This window comes from Solanum lycopersicum, chromosome 2 (genome assembly GCF_036512215.1).
Source record: "Solanum lycopersicum chromosome 2, SLM_r2.1".
NCBI classification, from domain to species: domain Eukaryota; kingdom Viridiplantae; phylum Streptophyta; class Magnoliopsida; order Solanales; family Solanaceae; genus Solanum; species Solanum lycopersicum.
In genome coordinates, this window is record NC_090801.1 from 68,316,343 (window position 1) to 68,337,016 (window position 20,674).

General features: G+C 33.4%; 3 protein-coding genes and 2 long non-coding RNA genes across 5 annotated transcripts; all 5 read left to right on the forward strand.

Moving 5' to 3' along the window:
• The first annotated feature begins 331 nt into the window (after positions 1–331).
• On the forward strand, positions 332–990 carry LOC138341883 (uncharacterized). The gene is made up of 2 exons (XR_011214962.1): positions 332–603; positions 719–990. It is a non-coding gene; the product is annotated as an uncharacterized lncRNA (long non-coding RNA).
• A 3,040-nt stretch (positions 991–4,030) lies between these two features.
• LOC101255060 (peroxidase 10-like) lies at positions 4,031–5,641 on the forward strand. Its single transcript, XM_004233590.5, has 4 exons — positions 4,031–4,358; positions 4,447–4,638; positions 4,734–4,899; positions 5,034–5,641. Exons 1-4 carry the CDS (start codon positions 4,122–4,124, stop codon positions 5,441–5,443), a joined length of 1,005 nt encoding a protein of 334 aa, XP_004233638.1. The 5' UTR covers positions 4,031–4,121; the 3' UTR covers positions 5,444–5,641.
• A 218-nt stretch (positions 5,642–5,859) lies between these two features.
• Positions 5,860–6,447, forward strand: LOC138341884 (uncharacterized). Its single transcript, XR_011214963.1, has 2 exons — positions 5,860–6,154; positions 6,237–6,447. It is a non-coding gene; the product is annotated as an uncharacterized lncRNA (long non-coding RNA).
• A 6,057-nt stretch (positions 6,448–12,504) lies between these two features.
• Positions 12,505–14,218, forward strand: LOC101249975 (peroxidase 10). Its single transcript, XM_004232004.5, has 4 exons — positions 12,505–12,875; positions 12,964–13,155; positions 13,291–13,456; positions 13,596–14,218. Exons 1-4 carry the CDS (start codon positions 12,639–12,641, stop codon positions 14,003–14,005), a joined length of 1,005 nt encoding a protein of 334 aa, XP_004232052.1. The 5' UTR covers positions 12,505–12,638; the 3' UTR covers positions 14,006–14,218.
• A 345-nt stretch (positions 14,219–14,563) lies between these two features.
• On the forward strand, positions 14,564–20,521 carry LOC101249415 (peptidyl-prolyl cis-trans isomerase CYP40-like). The gene is made up of 10 exons (XM_004232002.5): positions 14,564–15,076; positions 15,936–16,436; positions 16,722–16,809; positions 16,904–16,956; positions 17,923–18,027; positions 18,986–19,061; positions 19,638–19,675; positions 19,818–19,882; positions 20,007–20,066; positions 20,238–20,521. Exons 1-8 carry the CDS (start codon positions 14,906–14,908, stop codon positions 19,869–19,871), a joined length of 1,086 nt encoding a protein of 361 aa, XP_004232050.1. The 5' UTR covers positions 14,564–14,905; the 3' UTR covers positions 19,872–19,882; positions 20,007–20,066; positions 20,238–20,521.
• The last annotated feature ends 153 nt before the right edge of the window (positions 20,522–20,674 follow it).

Sequence of the window (20,674 nt, forward strand, 5' to 3'; positions counted from 1 at the left end):
TCACAATCATGTCTACTGGTTTTGTTTGTATCTCATGATTGCTTATATTGCAACTTAGTGGCTATATTTTTCAGTGTGTTAAATTTCATCATGGTCTATATTATTTTGAGCTCAAAAACAAAGAAAATGAATTGATGAAACACTTTATTCATTAACAAATTGAACATTATATAGTGAGAATGACACAAAACAAGCCCAAATTATTGTTCCACTTTACTACTTACTAGAACCTTGCTTTATAGCTGAGGTGGAAAGTTGGGTCAACAGAAAAGGGAAAAACGTCAATGAAAAAAATGATAGAATAAAGTATATCAAGTAATTAAATATTTCCATATTAGTTGAAAGTCAGAAAATTGAAAGACTTTGATCCTCTTACCATATATTTAGCCCTCATCCAACCAAACAAACTTCCCCCAATCAATGCCCTTTCATTTTGCCCTACCATCTCCTTTCAATAATCCAATAAACAAAACCTTCATCTTGTGTGTGTGTGTGAGAGAGAGAGACAATAGAAATGGATCCACCACAGGTAGAGACCATGGACATCTCCAGCAAAAGTTATCCCCCAATTGAAGATGAACAGGACAAAATAGTTGACCAGTGGTAATTTTGTTTCCCTTTTTGCCAATTTGCCCTGTTTTCTCCGACTATTTCTGTTGCTATATTCTACGAGAGCCATTTGGTTTAACTCTTTGATCTTTTGGTTGTGTTTCTGCAGTTGTTCTTGCTTTTACGACTGTACTAATTGCTTGTTGGACTACTTGTGCTGCTATGATTTCTGGTGTTCTTAGGGCTACACATTATATAACTACTCTCTAGAATGGAACTTGTAGTTATGTTCTTTCGCTTTTGCACTGCATTACTTCATTTAGATCAAAGTTATTTTTTATCCATATGTTCTAATTAGAATTTGAGACGGTCAATGTATTCTTCATTGTCATCTTTTTCCAATTAAATATATGGTCCATAACATAGTGTGTTCAACTAAAACTCTTTTCTTCCAATCCTTCTCTATTATTTAGGCATCCCTATCAACTCAATTGATTCGCATTCACGAGAAAACATGCAACTTTTCTCTTTGTTACCAGAGAATATGTTTGTTTACGTTGCCGTTATAAGTTGTTCACGCTTTTAAGACCGTAGTCTCTACTGATATGAGAGACTGCCTCATTTTGCATGCAATCGCTCCTAATAAATAAAATTCATATTGAGGCACTATATCATGTTCTCTTTTAAGAGATTCAAGCCTATGGATTATTTGTGTCGTATTTGGAGAAGAAAAAAAAAATTAATCTCACAGCAACCTTATGAAACTTGACCCTTGAAGTAATACATTTCCTTAGTTTGTTTTTACTTATATATTATAGTAAAAATAAATCTTGATTTTACTTGTCGAATATATTAAAAGAATGACAATATGGGTATTACGGCAAAATATGAACTTTATGTGTTATTTCTTAAAGACCATGTAAAATTCATTTTGAACAAGTTAAAGTGAGGGAGTATCATTAAGCAAGAGGCTTGGGGTTGTGGATAATATATGTAGCAAGGATTAAGTATACGAATGTACATATATTTTAAGACTTAAAGAGACATGACAGAGGCTTAAAATTTTATATAGTCTAAATTAATAACTAGCAGATTGGAAAAAAAAAATTATCCAGAAAAAAGATAATACAAAAATACATTATAACAAACTGGCAAAGTAACCACTGGACATTTTTATTGAAACAACAATATCGATCAGGCAGCAATAAAGTCTTGTGATTTTGGTTTTGAACTTTTATTCAGTACACAAGCTACCAAATCTCTTTACAATTTGAAATACGTTTGGTGGCCAAAAAATGAAAAATTCATGTCCAAATCAGAGGACAACACTAATAACATTTTTTTTTAAAAAAAAAATATGCGTCTAATCGTGTGCCGGCACACCAATACGCACCAGTATACTTGGTGTTTGGGCTTCGCAGTGGACTATCACATTGTATGGTAGTTGACTTCAACGGGTGGAGTTAGATAAGGTCGAGAGGTTAAGAATATCTTTTATGTATATATATTAGGTGTTGAAAGCATCTTTTATATATATTTTTCGTTCAAACTTTCCTTGATGAAAAATTACAATGCTTATATATAGTTAAAATATTTTTTTATGTATATATACTTAGATTTCGAAAACGTCTTTTATATATACTTCTTCATATTTTGACTTTGCGTTGACTACTAGCGAAGTTGATATGGATAAAATGCATTTTAGTCAGTTTTAAAAGAATTAGATATGAGACAAGACAAAAATTGTAATTTAATTAATTATTCCCAATAGACGATTAATTTTGTTAACTGCACATCATTCATTGGATTAACATAGCACGGACCAAATGTCCAAATTCATTGTTCACGGATGATGACTAGAATTGCACTATTTGAAAATGTGCTACTCCTTTTTATAATATCGTAATACTTAGCTTTATCTAAGTGCAGACCAAGTTATAGAAGAGGATAAATCAATCAACGTTTCAATCACATTCAGATTTGTATACTTTCAACTAGGAGGTAGAGTATGACCTCGGTTCAGCCGAGTTCATCAGCTTTGGTTCAAACATCATATTTGTCTTAAAAAAATTTAAATCATTAATTTATAACTCAGTAACTTACGAAGACTAGAATTCAAAATTCATATTTTCAAATCCTGACTTCACCTCTGACGATCATTTGTTTTATAAGACGATTTAAGAAGTTTTGTAAAACCAGAGGGGTTCCCTGAATCTGAATAATTTACAAAATATACTTGTTAATTTCTCATAATGATTGCCATGTCATGCTTGGCATGAAGATCCAAGTTTAGTTAAAAAAGATGATACCAATTGAATCTGGACCGAAAATAGTATTTTTATAAAATTCGACTGTCAGCAAGTAGTATATATAGATTGTTCAATTTGAGCACTAACACCTCCTTATTGCTAGCACTCGTCATTCCTCATATATAAGTCACGTTTAACAGTTTTTCCTTTTTAGGTTCTTCCACCATCTTTACTTTTTTTTCTTTTCCAAGCCAAACATGTATTGAAGAAAATAGAAATCCACTCAGATAGAGCACTTATTACAAGATTGCATTCTAGTACTTTAAGTTTGCTAAAAACTTATTTGCACCGAGTGTTTATACCAAGTCAATTCTAGAATGAATTTGATCAAAATCCCTGAGCATGGTTTTATAAGGCCTTCAAATAGTTTTTATCTATCACTTTGAAAAAATTGAATTGGTATAAGAAGACAATATAGTCATTAGTTACTCAGTAAGGGAGAGATAAAGAAAATAAAACCATGAATGAAGAAAGACACGATTAAAAAAAAGAAAGTACATTGGCTAGTGATTGTGAGGTCTCAATTCTTGACTTGAGGGGCACCAAAGGCCTATGCCTTTTCGCCCCTTGGTTAGATAGAGAGGCCATATCTTCTTTATTTTGTCAAAACAATGAAATAGAGGGCAGGCTGAATTGATCAATTTATGAAGGAACAAGGTTCAACTCTACTGATTTATTAAAATACCTCAGCCACGTACATTATTGCACTTCCACTTGACACCTATCGTAATAATAGATAGCTCATCTTAACATGATCTTCTCATGGGTGGATGCTTTCAGCAATTACTTGTCTACCCAACATTTATTACCGCGGGTACAACAACTAGTACACTAGATAGAGGTGAGTCTTTCGTCAAGTACATTATTTGATTTGATGGTATTGAATAGTTATCTTAGAAGGTATGCCAAATGCTAAACAACTGGAGCAAGTAGGAATTTCTACTACCAAACAAATGGTGTACACATCTATGAATTCCATTTTCCTCGCAGAAGTAGAGAAGTCAACTTGTGAAGTATTTTATTTCTATCAGTTTGCTCAGTTTCAAAGGATGCCTCATCCTGCACTAACATATACTACTTTATTTTTGTAAAGAGAAGCTGATATTTTTAAAAGAATTATATGGATTAGTAGCAAACTTAACTGAAAGGGACATCTTTATTCTTAGTGGCTCAGCCACTCTCTACTCTGTATTGAGCATGAGTTTGTGTTTGCTTATAAATAACACCTTCTACTTACTCCTTATTTTATAACCAAAAAGAGCAATGTTTACTGCATCTGCAATCATGAACATGAAAAGCCATGTGTTTTTAATCTACCCTTTGCTTTGCTTCTTGTTTCTCAGTTCCTTTGTATATGGCCAGCTTGATTACAAATACTACGATACCACTTGTCCCAACCTCACAAAAATCGTTAGAAATGGTGTCTGGTCTGCTATTTCTAATGACACCAGAATGCCGGCTTCTCTTTTGCGCTTGCACTTCCATGACTGTTTTGTCAATGTATACACACTTTTTTAGTGTAACAACATATTAAGAACATAGCACTAATGCCAGTTAATCTAATTGTTTACTGATGTATGTTGTGTAGGGATGTGACGGGTCAATTCTGCTTGATGATACGAGTACATTCACAGGAGAGAAGAATGCATTTCCTAATCGAAATTCAGCCAGAGGATATGAAGTCATTGATGCAATAAAAGCTAATGTGGAGAAAGCTTGCCCATCTACAGTTTCATGTACTGATATATTGACTCTAGCAGCTAGAGAAGCTATTTATCTCGTAAGAATCTTTTTTCTTGTGAAAGGGCACTAAGACTCCTGAGCTAGATAATATACTTTGCCTCTCATATAAATTGTTCTGTCAACTGTTTTCAGACTAGAGGACCCTTTTGGTCAGTGTGCTTGGGCCGTCGAGATAGTCTTACTGCAAGTCAGAGTGCAGCTAATGATCAGCTTCCATCACCTTTCGAGCCCTTAGTAAACATTACTGCGAAATTTGTTTCTAAGGGTCTTGATGTAAAAGATGTTGTGGTGCTTTCAGGTACCTGAACCCAAACCAACATGCAACTTTTCTTTTTGTTGCTGATTCCTACTAAAAGAGCCTTGTGGTTTCCCTCTCATGCTAATTTCACGTACTTTATCCATTATAACAGTAAAGTCAATCATTTGATGCAGGTGCCCACACCATTGGATTTGCTCAATGTTTCATGTTCAAGCGAAGGCTATTTGATTTTGATGGATCAGGCAATCCTGATCCTACACTTGATTTATCATTGCTAGGCAGTCTACGGAGCGTATGCCCTAACCAGAGCGATTCAGATTCCAATTTGGCTCCTCTGGATGCAGTCACAATTAACAGGTTTGACAATGTATATTTCAAGAACCTAATGAACAATTCAGGGCTTCTTGAGTCAGATCAAGCACTCATGAATGACAATACGACTGCTGCACTGGTGTCAAACTACAGCAGGAATCCTTCTCTTTTCTCCAAGGAGTTTGCTGCATCAATGGTTAAGCTGATCAATATAGGTGTGCTAACAGGACAAAATGGAGAGATCAGAAAGAACTGTAGGGTGGTGAATTAGAAAGTTCCAATTATATTATTGTGAGATAATTAGCTCTGCTTCCAAATAACATATTATCAATGCATGTTTGATGTAGTAAAAGAAATCATCTTGGATCTAGTAGAAAGTAATTCACTGTCACATTTTTATTTTAATTTGGAACTTAGTTATTTTTAAGCAAAGTTTCTTCTTGTCTAATAGTAAAAATGTTTTGTTTTATATATGGCTTCCACAAAGTTTTTCTTATTCACAATCATGTCTAGTGATTTTGCTTGTATCTCATAGTCGCTTATATTGCAACTTAGAGCTCAAAAATAAAGAAAAAGGAATGGATGAAACCGTTTATTCATTAACCAATTGAACATTATAATGACATAAAATAAGCCAAATTATTGTGCCACTTAACTACTTAATAGAACCTTGCTTACAGCTGAGGTGGAAAGTTGGGTCAACAGATAACGTCAATGAAAAAGTAATAAAAAAAATGATAGAACAAAGTAAATATGAGAATATTGAAAGACTTCGATCTTCTTTCTATATAAGTACAGTTTGGTAAATATTTAGCCCTCATCCAACCAAACAATCTTTTCCCCTCCATCTCCTTTCAATAATCCAATTCATCTTGTGTGTCTGTGAGAGAGAGACAATAGAGATGGATCCACCAGAGGTAGAGACCATGGACATCCCCGGCAGAAGTGATCCCCCAGTTGAAGATAAACCAGCTAAACATTGGTAATTTTGTTTCCCTTGTTGACTATATACCACGAGACCCATTTGGTTTAACTCTTTGATCTTTTGGGTTGTGTTTCTGCAGTTGTTCTTGCTTTTACGACTGTTTTGATGTCTTGTTGGACTACGTGTGCTGCTATGATTTCTGGCGTTAATTAGGGATACACGTCATATAACTACTCTCTACTCGGGAACTTGTTAGATGAACCAGTTATGTTCTTTCGCTTTTGCACTGCATTATTTATCCATCTTATATTGTAATTAAAGTTCTAATCAGAATTTCACATGGTTCTTCATCGTCGTCTTTTTTTCCAAATTAATTATATGGCTTATGTCGTATATTTTGTGATTCCACACATTTAAAGATATTTGGATATCACGTAAATTAAAATGTTGTACAAAATTACAAAGAAAATTGAGTTCAGAGATAATAAGACTTTAGTTTGATTAATATGTATTTCTAAGATTTGAATAGGTATTTATACCTTTTTCCTTTGATATTTATTATCAAAGAAGCCACGCTTGAAGGGAAAAAAACCTTTTACATAAAATGAGACTCTGTATAAAATTTTCTCTCTCTCTAATTATTTGTCCATTTTGAATTGACATAATTATTGACAGAGTAAGTTTATCGTTTTACCTCTATTAGTTATGAAGTAATTAAATTAAAAAGGATTATATCATCATGAATTCATTAAAATTGTTCGCATAGTTCACTTACACACCTTATTAGAAATTATACCTATTGAATATCTTTACTAATTCAAATTCAAACCATGTAAATACTCTTTCGATAATCAGCTAAAAATATTATATGTGTAATACAATTATGATGACATGACAATTGGACAAATTAATGACATACATGTGAAATTTGAGAATGACGTGACAAATTGATGAATTAACATCATACATGTGATTTTTGATGGAAAAAATAAATAAATATTGCGAGTCACCTTCCCTCAGTTTTCTCGTCTTCAACTTCAACACATTCACAACTTGGATCATAATCAATGGAGTATAAACAAATTTATAATCAATTAATAAATTAACAACACACATGTGAATTTTAAGGGGAAAAAAAGGATAGAAAAATTAGTTTGAAGCTTCCTTCTTCAGTTTCACCAATGTGACTCGTCTTCAACTTCAAAAGGTTCACAACTTTAATCATAATAAATGGAGTATAGACAAATTTATTAATTATGATCAATTGATCTTTGAACAAGTTCACATCTCATGGAAGGTCAAGAAGTGAAAAAAGGCGCAACTCTGTTATTCAATATGTCGTTGTCCACCACCATCATCGTCGTCATGAGTCCTCTTAATCCGACAATTTATTTTTCCAGATCCATGTGTTTTTCAAAAGCTATGACGGAAATGGAGGTGGAAGAAGCTATGGCTAAAGAAGAATAAGTAGAAGAAAGAGATGAAAAAAATAAATATAAAAGCTATGTATTGCACTTTCTTTACTGTGCCAAAAATGTGAATAATAAAAGTGTTCAATAAATATACATTAAATTCAAAGTTCGAGATGGTTAAGTTAAATATATAGATAATTTTAGTCTTTTTTATATGTACTTAAGTCAATTAAAAATTTAAGGTTTTTAAAAAATTTTACATTTTTAAAAGTAATTATTAGGAATGAAATAAATAAAAATATAATATTATTTTTTAATTTATTAAAATAATTAAAAATAATAGATAATAGAAACTTTTGTACGTTGAGCTGATCTTAAAGAGGCATCAGTTCTTTTAGCACTTTTTTCTGACAAGATAAAAAGTGTTGGGACCGCTAGAGCGGTAAAAGTTTCAGTTGCGAGACTCATTGGATAATAATGGGGGAATGAGTTGAAGAGTGGTTAGTAATTATTGAGCTTAAATTAGTTTAAAGTTGATTAAATTTATTTTTTAAAATATTTGATAAATATAAAAAATAATTTAAAAAATAAATTATAATGATTTAAAATAAATTAAAAAGTGCTTGATAAGATAAAAAAAATTTAAAATAATTTAAATTAAACTAAAAACTAAAAATTATTTTAATTTAATTTTTATTTTTTACTTATAAATTAATAATTTTTTTAAGTCAAAATCCAAACGGAATCTCAGTTATATTTATAACTACATCCATTGTTATTTTGGCCTAAAGTTGTTCCCTCTGAGAGTTTGTGGAGCCCTATACAAATATATTCCTTCATTCCCTCTCACAATTTGTGGAGCCCTATCCAAAAATATTCTTACATTAATTTATCATTTAGGCATCTGTATCAACTCGATTGATTCGAATTCACGATAAACGGGTGCTTGCTATGAAAGTTCGAACCGGATTATGTTGGTGATTTTATCAAAAACGTCACTCGAGAATACGTTTGCTTTGTGCTGACGTTATTAGTTGTTCTCACTTTTTCTTTAAGACCATAGTCTTCAATGATATGAGAGGCCACCACATTTTGCATGCCACAAAAAAAAAAGCTTCTAATAAATAAAATTTTTGAGGCATATTTTCTTTAAAGAGATTTAAGTTCATCGATTATTTATGAGGTTAATAGGTCACTTAACTTTGAGATGTTCACTCAGAAAGTTATTTCGATATTAACTTTGTTTGATAATTCAAAAGTCACTCGACTATGAGTGTTTCTTAAAAAGTCATCTAACTACTGATATTTTACTTAGAAATTCACCAAATCAATTGAAATATTTATTCATTAAATTTAATTTTAAATTATTTTTTTTAAAAAAATAATAAGATATCTATTTTAATTATATTATTGATCCGCCCCAATTATTTCATTATAATTTTTTTGATAAAACGTACAACAGTTCACCAAAAAAAAAAAAGACCAGTCTATATTTCAATAAAATAATTAAAATAAACATCTTATTATTTTTTTAAAAAAAAAAACAGTTTAATTATTTTTTGTATTTTTACAAAATTCAATGAAAAAATTATTTAAACTGATTGATTGTTTTTTAAGTGAAATATTAATAGTTTGGTGTCTTTCTAAGTAAAATATTAACAGTTGACTGACTTTTGAGTTATAAAACAAAGTTGAGTGACTTTCTAAGCGAACAACTCAAAGCAGAGTGACTTTTTGAATAATCTATTCAAAGTTGAGTAACCATATGCTATATTAACTCATTACTTTTGTGGTACTTAGAGAAAAAAATAGATTAATCTTATGAAATTGATCCTTAAAGTAATACACCCCCTCAGTTAATTTTTATTTATTTATTATGTCAAAAATAAATTTTCATTTTACTTGTCTACTTGAATATATATATAAAAAAGAGTACGAGTATCAAGCTAAAATATAAACTTTATGTAGTATTTCTGAGCCAGTGTAAAATTCATTTTGAACGTGTGAAAGTGAAGCGAAGTGAGGGAGTATCATTACTATGTGACATTATAGGACCATAAGCAAGAGGGTTGGGGTTGTGGATAATATATGTAGCATGGATTAAGTATACGAATGTACAAATATTTTAAGACTTATAGGGACATGACATAGGCTTAAAATTTTATACAGTCTAAATTAATAACTAGCAGGTTGGAAAAAAAGAATTATCCAGAAAAAGAATAATACAAAAATACATTATAACAAACTGTCAAAGAGACCTCTGGGCCTTTTTATTGAAACAACAACATCGATCAGGCAGCAATAAAGTCTTATGATTTTGGTTTGAACTTTTATTCAGTACACAAGCTACCAAATCTCTTTACAATTTGAAATACGTTTGGTGGCCAAAAAATGAAAATAATCAGAAGACAACACTAATAACATTTTTTTTTACAAAAAAAAAGTATTTAAAAAAACACGTGTCTAATCGTGTGCCGGCACACCAATACGCACCCGTATATTTGGTGTTTGGGCTTCGCAGTGGCCTATGTATTGTAGTTCGACTTGTAAAGGTCGAGAGATTCATTTAAATTTTTCTCAGTGAAGAATTATAATACTTATATATTGTTAAAATAATTTTTCTATGCTTATATAATAAATGTTAAATTTTCTTTTGCGTTTTGTATGCTTCTTCATATTTGAACAGTTTAATAAAAATTTGGCTCTGTGTTGACTTCAAACGAAGATTATATGGATAAAATGCATTTTGGTCTTCTTTGGAAGAATGAGATGGCAAAACTATAGTTATAGATCATAATCAAGTTTATTATAGTTGGCTATTTGAAAAAAATTCTCTATAAAAATTAATTTAAAATAAATTAGAAAGGGCTAGAAATGACTTAAAATAAGCCAAAAATAAAAAATTATTTTAATTTGACTTTTATTTTTGAGTTAAAAACTGATACTTCTTGTATAAGCGAATCCACGGGCTAGTAATGTTGATATGTACCTCCATTGGCATTTTGGCATAAAGTTGTTCCGTCTCACAGCCCTACGCAAAATATATTTTTTCATTTCCTCTCACAGTTTGTGGAGCGCTATACAAATATATTATAATATCATTTAGGCATCTGTATCAACTCCGATTCATTATGTTGGTGATTTAATCGGAAACGTCACTGGATAAATTTTGTTAACTGCACATCATTCATTGGATTAACATAGCACGGACCAAATGTCCAAATTCATTGTTCACGGATGATGACTAGAATTGCACTATTTGAAAATGTGCTGCTCCTTTTTATAATATCGTAATACTTAGCTTTATCTAAGTGCAGACCAAGTTATAGAAGAGGATAAATCAATCAACGTTTCAATCACATTCAGATTTGTATAGTTTCAATTAGGAGGCAGAGTCTGGGCTGCGGTCTGGCCGAGTTCACCAGCTTTGGCTCAAACATCGTATTTGTCTTGAAAATTTATTTAATCATAAATTTATAATTGAATATTTTAGGAAGACTAAAATTCAAAATCCATACTTTCAAATCCTGACTCGACCTTTGATTTTAATACTCAGATCATTTGTTTAATAAGACAACATAAGAATTTCTCATAGTGATTGCCATGTCATGCAAGGCATGAATTATCCAAGTCGAGTTAAAAAAGATGATACCAATTGAATCTGGACAGAAGTGTAGCTAGGAAAATAGTATTTTTATAAAATTCGACTGTCAGCAAGTAGTATATATAGATTGTTCAATTTGGGCACTAATACCTCCTTATTGCTGGCACTCGTCATTCCTCATATATAAGGGTCCACTAGCTAGTTTAGTGCAAGGCTGCTATACATAATATATGAGTTTCTTAATGTGCACGTGTTTTATAATCTATTATCTATTGCACGTTCAATAGTTTTTTCTTTTTAGGTTCTTCCATCATCACTATAACAAAAATAATCATTAATGACATTTAATTTTTAATTGCCGTTAAATATGTATTTTTAGCAGTAATTGTCACTCTTTGTACATGTCCCTAAAGTCTTTAGCAACATTGATTCTAATAACACTTAAGTAATGCCGGTAAAGACTTTAATACTCTTATTAGTATCAACATTTAATACCGCTAAAAGTTATTTTTGTCGTAGTGCATCTTAACTTTTTTTTCCCTTTCTAAGCCAAACATGTAATGAAGAAGTCCATTCAGATAGAGCACTTATAACAAGATTGCATTCTGGTACTTTAAAGTTGGTAAAAACTTACATACACCGACTGTTTAATAAGGCCTTCTTATGCTTTTTATATATCACTTGGAAAAAATTGAATTGGTACAAAAAGTCAATATAGTCATTAGTACTCATTAAGGAAGAGATAAAGATAATAAAACCATGAACGAATTAAGTAAGACATGATTAGAAAAAAAAGTAAATTGGCTAGCGTATGTGAGGTCTCAATTCTTGACTTGAGGCACACCAAAGGCCTATGCATTTTTGTCCTTTGGATAGATAGAGAGACCATAGCTTTTTTTTTTTGTCAGAACAATGAAATAGAGGGCAAGTTGAATGGATTAGTTTATGAAGGAACAAGGTTCAAGTTTACTGATTTTTTAGAATACCTCAGCCACGTACATTGTTGCACTTCCACTTGACACCTATTGTAATAATAGATAGCTCATCTTGACATGATCTTCTCTTGGGGTGGATGCTGTCAGTAATTACTAGGCTACCCAATGTTTATTACCGCGGGCACAACAACTGGAACACTAGATAGAGGTGCGTCTTACGTCAGGCACATTATTTGATTTGATGGTATTGAAAAGTTTTCATAAGAGGGTATGCCAAATTCTATACAAAAGGTGTACACATCTATGAAATCCATTTCCCTCGCAGAAGTAGAGAAGTCAACTTGTGAAGTATTTTATTTCTATCAGTTTGCTAAGTTTCAAAGGGATGCCTCATCCTACATTAACATATACTACTTTATCTATTAAGAGCGGCTGATATATTTTAAAGAATCATATGGAATAGCACCAAACTTAACTGAAAGGGACATCTTTATTCAAAGTGGCTCTGCCACTCTCTACTGAGCATGAGTTTGTGTTTGCTTATAAATAACACCTTCTACTTACTCCTGATATCATAACCAAAAAGAGCAATGTTTACTGCATCTGCAATCATGAACATGAAAAGCCATATGTTTTTAATTTACCTTTTGCTTTGCTTCTTGTTTCTCAGTTCCTTTGTGTATGGCCAGCTTGATTATAAATACTACGATACAACTTGTCCCATCCTCACAAAAATCGTTAGGAATGGTGTCTGGTCTGCTATTTCTAATGACACCAGAATGCCTGCTTCTCTTTTGCGCCTGCACTTCCATGACTGTTTTGTCAATGTATACACACTTTCTTAGTGTAACAACATATTAAGAACATAGCACTAATGCCAGTTAATCTAATTGTTTACTGATGTATGTTGTGTAGGGATGTGACGGGTCAATTCTGCTTGATGATACGAGTACATTCACAGGAGAGAAGAATGCATTTCCTAATCGAAATTCAGCCAGAGGATATGAAGTCATTGATGCAATAAAAGCTAATGTGGAGAAAGCTTGTCCATCTACAGTTTCATGTACTGATATATTGACTCTAGCAGCTAGGGAAGCTATTTATCTTGTAAGAAATTTTTTTCTTGTCAAAGGGCTCTAAGACTCCTGATCTATATGATATACTTAGCCTCTCATCAAATTGTTTGATACGGCTACGGGCTACCATGTAATGGATCTAACTTGTTTTGTCGAATGTTTTCAGACTAGAGGACCCTTTTGGCCAGTGTGCTTGGGTCGTCGAGATAGTCTTACTGCAAGTCAGAATGCAGCTAATGATCAGCTTCCATCACCTTTCGAGCCCTTGGTAAACATTACTGCGAAATTTGTTTCTAAGGGTCTTAATGTAAAAGATGTTGTGGTGCTTTCAGGTACCTGATCCTACACCAACATGCAACTTTTCTTTTTATCACTAATTCCTACTAAAAGAGCCTTGTGGTTCATGTATCATCAGTTAACCTTATCAATTATAAAAGTAAAGTCCAAAGTATTTGTCATGTGTTGATGCAGGTGCCCACACCCTTGGATTTGCTCAATGTTCCACGTTCAAGCGAAGGCTATTTGATTTTGATGGATCAGGCAATCCTGATCCAACACTGGATTCATCATTACTAGGCAGTCTGCGAAGCGTATGCCCCAACCAGAAAGATTCAGATTCCAACTTGGCTCCTCTGGATGCAGTCTCAATTAACAGGTTCGACAATGTATATTTCAAGAACCTAATGAAAAATTCAGGGCTTCTAGAGTCAGATCAAGCTCTCATGAATGACAATACGACTGCTGCACTGGTGTCAAACTTCAGCAAGTATCCATATCTTTTCTCCAAGGAGTTTGCCGCATCAATGGTTAAGCTGATCAATATAGGTGTGCTTACAGGACAAAATGGAGAGATCAGAAAGAACTGTAGGGTGGTGAATTAGAAAGTTCTAATTATATTATTGTGAGATAATTAGCTCTGCTACCAAATAACATATTATCAATGGATGTTTGATGTAGTATAAGAAGTCATCTTGGACCTAGTTCAAAGTAATTCACTGTCACATTTTTATTTTGATTTTGCACTAGGTTATTGGCGTAAATCCATTAAGCAAAGTTTCTTAAATCTAATAGTAAAAATGTTTATGTTTGTCCAATCTATTTACCTAAACAATACAAATAAAAGGGCAGCAGACACTTTTCGGTGTCTTTGATAAATTGTTAAAGAATAGATAAACAGAGCTATCCTGTACACCAGGAGCTTTTATTTGCTCCACTAAGAATTTTGGTCAAACAAGATTAATAACAACTAATTTCTTACTATAACCAATGTTGTCGACTCTAAAAAGAAGAAAAAGGAAAATCCTTCTAAGAGAGATTAAATGAAATGTTTTTGCTTCTCTTTGTTAGTGTTGATGGGGATTTTAGAAGAGTTATTTTTCATATTCTTAAGATACTCACCTTTTTTTTTTAACATTAGAAGAAACAAATAAAAATTTGCAAAAATAATTCTTTCGTACTTTTTTCGCATAGGATGCGATATTTTATTGAGCGACAGAATACAACAAAAAGCAGACTACGTTTGGCGCTATTATACTGACAAAGGGACAGCTGTCATCACGGAAGGAAAGTGGGCTTAGTATGTTGTAGTGGGCCCATGGGCTCGTTTCAGCCCATAAGTGTCCAAAATGATCCTCCACACTCTACCAGTCCACAGGTATTGACAGAAACAGGAAAATCGCATGCTGTCCACCGCGTACTGTAGCATAAACTGCTCCTTCAAAAACTCAAAGGGTTTCCGTTTTTTTTTTTTCCATTGAAACGTTTTTCGAGTTCAAGAGAAAATGGCGAATCCGAGATGCTATTTGGACATTAGCCTTGGTGGAGAGCTTGAAGGAAGAATGGTGATTGAGCTTTACAAAGACATCGTTCCTAAAACCGTTGAAAATTTCAGGGCTCTTTGTACTGGTGAGAAAGGCATTGGCCCCAACACCGGTGTCCCCCTCCATTTCAAGGTTTTTATTCGGTTTTCTCTATTTTTCTACGCGTAAATAGTTTCTGCGTCCTGTAATATGGTTGTGCATTTGTGTTTTTTCCTCTTCAACACATGAATACTTGTGTTTTTGAGTGAAATAGACCTAGTTGAGGAATGTATATGGTCAGATAGATGATTCATGCAGTCAAGTCCAAACTAGTTAGGAATTGAGGCTTATATGTAGACCTGTAGTAGTTTTTGGGTGTATATTGGTTCCCACCTTTTCAGTTTTTGGGTGTAAGGAATGCATGTGATCATATTGTCAGACTTCAATACTATTTTACTTGAAAATATCAGTATGATTCACTCTGTTTGATGTTTACGAATCACGTCATAAACTCTGATCTTCTTGTGCCAGTAGGGGTGGAGTCTTTTTGCTGTTCTTTTGTTTCTTCGCATTCTTTTACAGTTGAACAGGGAAGTAGTATATATGAATTTACTTTTAAGCTTAGGAAAGAATAAAGGAGAATGGGGCTCTTCTCAAAAATTTCATGAAAGTAAGTCTGGTTGCACATATGGAAACGGTTCTCTCCTTGGGCGGGGAATGGATCATCGTTTTTAAGTTCAGTCTGTTTATATGAATTGTCAAAGACTCTAATGCCAATGATGATATATAAGGGAGAATGAAGAGTGATTGCTTAGAATAGTACTAACAGTTCCAAGACAGCATGAATTTTGGGTGTATGTTCTGGAATTATCTGTTACTTCATGCTCTATCCTATCTAAATCTATTTTTTTTGTGACCCAAATAAATTGATTCTCTCTATGTGACTGTCCATTTTTACCTTTCCCTTTAGCTTTTGTTCCATTCATTATAATAATGTTTGCTTCTTATGTAGGGTTCTTGTTTTCATCATGTCATCAGAGGCTTTATGTTACAAGGCGGGGACATTTCTACTGGAAACGGCAGTGGTGGGGAGTCAATTTATGGCTTGACATTTGAAGATGAAAATTTCAAACTCAAACATGAAAGAAAAGGAATGCTTTCTATGGCTAATTCTGGTCCAAATACAAACGGGTCTCAATTTTTCATCACCGCTTCTCAAACACATGTTCTAGATGGAAAGAATGTTGTATTTGGACGAGTAATCAGGGGTTTGGGGATGATTCGTGTAATTGAACATATTAAAACAAGTGAAAATGGTTTTCCTGATCTTCCTGTGATAATAGAGGACTGTGGAGAAATTCCAGAGGGTGCAGATGATGGCACAATTAACTTCTTTAAAGATGGTGATACTTACCCTGATTGGCCAATAGACCTTGACGTGAAACCAGATGAGGTTGCTTGGTGGATAAATGTTGTTGAACGTATCAAAGCCTTTGGCAATGAACATTTCAAGGTACTAGATTAATGTATATTTCCTGTTTGTTTCAAGTATACCTCGTGTTGTTATATAAGTTCACACATATATGTTTCCAAAAGTAAGCTTGGATTGATAGCTTTTTCTTTACATAAAATAAGATCTACTGCAAAAAATAACTAAAGAAATAAGATGAGCGAACAATGTAACACCATTTCTTCTCCACTTTTCTGTAGTTTTTTATTCATGGGCTTAGACTTTCTTTGAAAATTTTATGTATTTCAATATGTGATTGTATATCATCTTTGTATTACTCATGGGCAGAAGGAAGACTATAAGATGGCTATCAGGAAGTACAGGAAGGCTGTCCGTTATACCGACTTATGCTGGGAAAAGGACGACATTGATGAAGGTAAATTTTCTAAGTGCAGCTATAAATGACTATCTGATTTGCTTTCTCATAACTAGGACATCTTTCTGAAGGAATTATTTTCCTCATTACACAGTAAAAAGCGAGTATTTGAGGAAGACAAAGTCCCAGATACTTGCAAATAGTTCTGTAAGTTCTCCTGAATTCTCTTGCACCATTTGGTCTTACGGAATGATTTTCTTTCTGTTAGAATATTGAAGGCCTTAGTAGGACTTTCAGTTACATAATATAAGAACTATTTCCTGCTTTATGGTGTGAACATATCCCGAGGACGTAGTAACTTTCCTGAAGAAATCAGCTTTGTTAATGTTTCTTCCATATAAATAAATAATAAATAACCTTGTTTTAGTCTATACATTTTCGCCATCAATGTCTATTTACATTGAAGCTAAGTTACTCGGACTCCGCAAAATAGGTGCCGTAGTTAGGGTGTGGGACCTGTTCGGATCCGGTCAAACGAGATCGGGTGTGTTGACCAACAATTTAGAGAAGAAATTGAATTTTTGATATCTCAAAAGTAAAGATTTGAATAGATCGGAAACAAATGCCTTCAATTTTTCTGCTATATAATGATTTATACTAGTCCTTTGTGTCCTTTGAAGGTTTTTTCTTGATAAATTAGAGTAATATACCGTCAAGAAGTTTCTAGAATCTTCCATTTTATCAAAGCTCTCGTGCTTAGCACATGTTGGTGTATGAATTTGTGAGAGAGAAGGGATGCAGCGCCGTTTTGGAACTGAACTAGGGTTCTTCATCGTTTTGTTCTTAGGCTGCTTTGTTCTGTACGTGAATGGAGAAGAGGGGAACACGGGGTTTGGAGGAATAGGGTGTGGGCCAGATTTGGTTTTGAATGTTGGGCCAGGTCCATAACATGAGTGAGACCAAGTCCCTTGGAGTCTTCTAATCAAAATTAGAGTATTATTTAAATGAAAAATAATAACTTAAAATAGAGTATTATTGAATCAAAGTTAAACCAGGTCCCTTTGACGGTATATTATAAGTTTTCCTCACGTATGCATATTTAGACTTTGTTCTTGTGACTGTAGCATTTCCTTTTCTTTTGCTCCGCAAAATCTTCTTAACATTCTTGTTCAGGCCTGTAAACTGAAGATAGGAGATCTAACTGGAGCATTGATAGATGCGAATGATGCAATTTATGATGGAGAAGACAATGTCAAAGCTTTTTACCGCCAAGGCCAGGTTGGTGTGTTGAGCTATAATATAGTTCAAGTGGTTAGATTTCCTGACAAAAGAAAGCCTGACTTGATTTGTAGAAGGGCAGCCAACAGTGAATAGCATATAGAATGATCTACTGCACAACCACAATATTAAATGATAAAAAGCACCTGTAACATCATTCTCCTCAGTGTCCTTGGACTTAAAAGTCTTGAGTGTAAAGAATAACTTACAATGTACTTTCCTATCTTCATCTTCCATAGAGCTAAACAAACTTCTATTTCTTTTGCATTAAGATTGTCCACCGACCTTGTTTTTCTTTCTAGTCTGGAATGATTATTTTCTGTCATGATTAAGGTGATTGATTAGGCTTCACTAGGATACAAACTTTGCGCCTTAAGTTCCTTTCTCAAGCTTGTCTCACGTTTTATTAGTTCCTTTGGTGTTGGATTATCAGTTTGCTATGGAATTTAATTCAGTTAGATAAACACAAGTACAGCTCCTGTCAACTGCATGTCATGCATCCTCTAATCCATTGAACAGAACTTACACTTACTTTCAAACTTTAAATTTACACAAATGTTGGCATATGAATCTGAGACCTGAAGACCTTCTACTAATCCTCATCTTTATTCTCATTAAACAGCCCTTTGTATTATTATATTCAGGAGAAGCGTTTGGTCATAGCAATATCTCTCCTGTATTCTTCGAATCCCAAAGGAGGCAAAAAGACTAGATAATTTTTTTCCATCTGTCCAAGCCATGGTAGATAGAGTTACCCTGTACTTGCCTTAGTGGGAGGCGGTTGATATCTTATTGAATTAGTCAAGGTGTGGGCTATCGAGCCGGACACCATGGTTCTAAAATATTTTACTTGATGGTGTAGGATTACTGATTCACTTTTACCTTATTGTCTTCATACTTCACTATACGGAATCTTATACATATCCAAAACATTGAACCATCATTTTCTCTATTTCAGGTATATATGGCAATGAATGCTATAGATGCAGCAGCTGAAAGTTTTAAGAAGGCCCTGGAGTTAGAGCCAAACAATGGTTAGTGAAGTATAAAGAGTATATTTTTCTTCTTTGACATTTTAAGGGAAGAAACTCTGGCAAATGTTGAAGTATAAAGAGTATATTTTTCTTCTTAATTAACGCATGTGCTGCCGTTCCTTTTTTCCTTTTTCTGCATTATTTCCTGGGCTACCTGTATACTCTAAGTTGTATTAGATGATTCTCTGGAGCCAAACAAGGTTGCTGTCTTTAGCTGTGAATCTCAGGCTTAGTAACTTGGATATCCAAACTTGCATATAGAAGTCCTTTTCATCTGGCAATGGAACTTTTAATCCATAAAAGGAGAAGTAGCAGTTGAGAAAGCGTGTTCATTATGTTTTGCCTAAACTGATTATATAAAAGACTCAGAGATGCTCATAGAGTTCTCACTGGAATTTCCGATTTGTACCCAAAGTGTGGTACACTTCGCTCCAACCCACACTCCCTACCTCATAAAAGTTCACATTAAACTCTGTTTGACTGGTTATATTTTGTACGAATAAAGGAAATAATATTATTCACCTCTAGTCTTAGAGTATCAGCCCCGGTAACCTTTTCTTACATTTACTCTTTCAGGGGGGATAAAGAAGGAGCTGGCTGCTGCAATGAAGAAGGTTAGTCATTATCAGATCAAAATATTTGATCCAACATCTTCACATGAACGTAATACATGTTCTCTAATTTTCTTTCTCAGAAACTACTCGTTCTGTAGTTTCAAAAACTACATTTTCTTTAATTTGTTAACAATTATGACAGATTGCTTATAAACTAGAGAAGGAGAAGAAGGGTTATGCTAAAATGTTTCAGTAAAATTTCCAGTGGTATGCTGAACGCTTTTTCAAATTTCAACCTGCAATAATTTTTTCATTATCCAAAATTTATGATGCTCTGAGATATCAAATGTGGCTGCTACTAATGCTTGTTAGTTCAATCTGTTTGGCACAGTTCACAATAGAAGTATAGTGGTTCAGGTTAACTTTTGGGCCTCAAAACAGCTAGAATCAGGTATTTTGCGCCCACGTCATCTTCTCTCTCTATTTTAGCCTGTCAGATCAATCTGTTATGTCTTATCTTGTAGGAGTAAGAGAAACTTTGGTAGTTTGGTACATCAATTTCTTGTATATCCTTCCATCTCATTGATCCTTTTTTTCCTTTCTACATTTTGAGTTCTTGCAGGATTTGTTACTCATGGAGTACAAAAACGAAGGGTTTGTTCTCAACTTCTCATAGAGTACAAAAACTAACTGCGGTTATCAAAGTTTGAGCCGATTTCTCACTTGACTTTAATTCTGCTTATTAGTGGGCATTCTTCTGTTGAATACAAAATATATAGCCTGAATATACCTCAACGTGTTTTGTACAGAAAGTGAAAGGGAACTTAATGCAGGATAAAGTGTCTTTCCATTTATAATATAATGATATGGATGCCCCAAACTCGGTTATCTATGGCTTCCGCAAAAGTCCTTTGTCTCAGCTTACTTCAATATTTTTAACCTCTTGATGTGCAATACTTCTAGTACAAAGTCAGTTTCCTGGATTCATTTTTATCTTCCCGTGGACTTACTAGCAGCTGCAATTCAATTGTGCTGTTTTGCATGAATATATTCCTGCAC

What these genes read in the sequence shown, in the direction of transcription:
- LOC101255060 (XM_004233590.5), top strand. Translation starts at nt 4,122, where the DNA reads ATGTTTACTGCATCTGCAATCATGAACATGAAAAGCCATGTGTTTTTA. An exon ending in TCCATGACTGTTTTGTCAAT is followed by an intron (nt 4,359 to 4,446) that starts GTATACACACTT and finishes TATGTTGTGTAG; the next exon opens with GGATGTGACGGGTCAATTCT. An exon ending in CTAGAGAAGCTATTTATCTC is followed by an intron (nt 4,639 to 4,733) that starts GTAAGAATCTTT and finishes AACTGTTTTCAG; the next exon opens with ACTAGAGGACCCTTTTGGTC.
- LOC101249975 (XM_004232004.5), top strand. Translation starts at nt 12,639, where the DNA reads ATGTTTACTGCATCTGCAATCATGAACATGAAAAGCCATATGTTTTTA. An exon ending in TCCATGACTGTTTTGTCAAT is followed by an intron (nt 12,876 to 12,963) that starts GTATACACACTT and finishes TATGTTGTGTAG; the next exon opens with GGATGTGACGGGTCAATTCT. An exon ending in AGATGTTGTGGTGCTTTCAG is followed by an intron (nt 13,457 to 13,595) that starts GTACCTGATCCT and finishes GTGTTGATGCAG; the next exon opens with GTGCCCACACCCTTGGATTT.
- LOC101249415 (XM_004232002.5), top strand. Translation starts at nt 14,906, where the DNA reads ATGGCGAATCCGAGATGCTATTTGGACATTAGCCTTGGTGGAGAGCTT. An exon ending in GTGTCCCCCTCCATTTCAAG is followed by an intron (nt 15,077 to 15,935) that starts GTTTTTATTCGG and finishes CTTCTTATGTAG; the next exon opens with GGTTCTTGTTTTCATCATGT. An exon ending in AAAGGACGACATTGATGAAG is followed by an intron (nt 16,810 to 16,903) that starts GTAAATTTTCTA and finishes CTCATTACACAG; the next exon opens with TAAAAAGCGAGTATTTGAGG.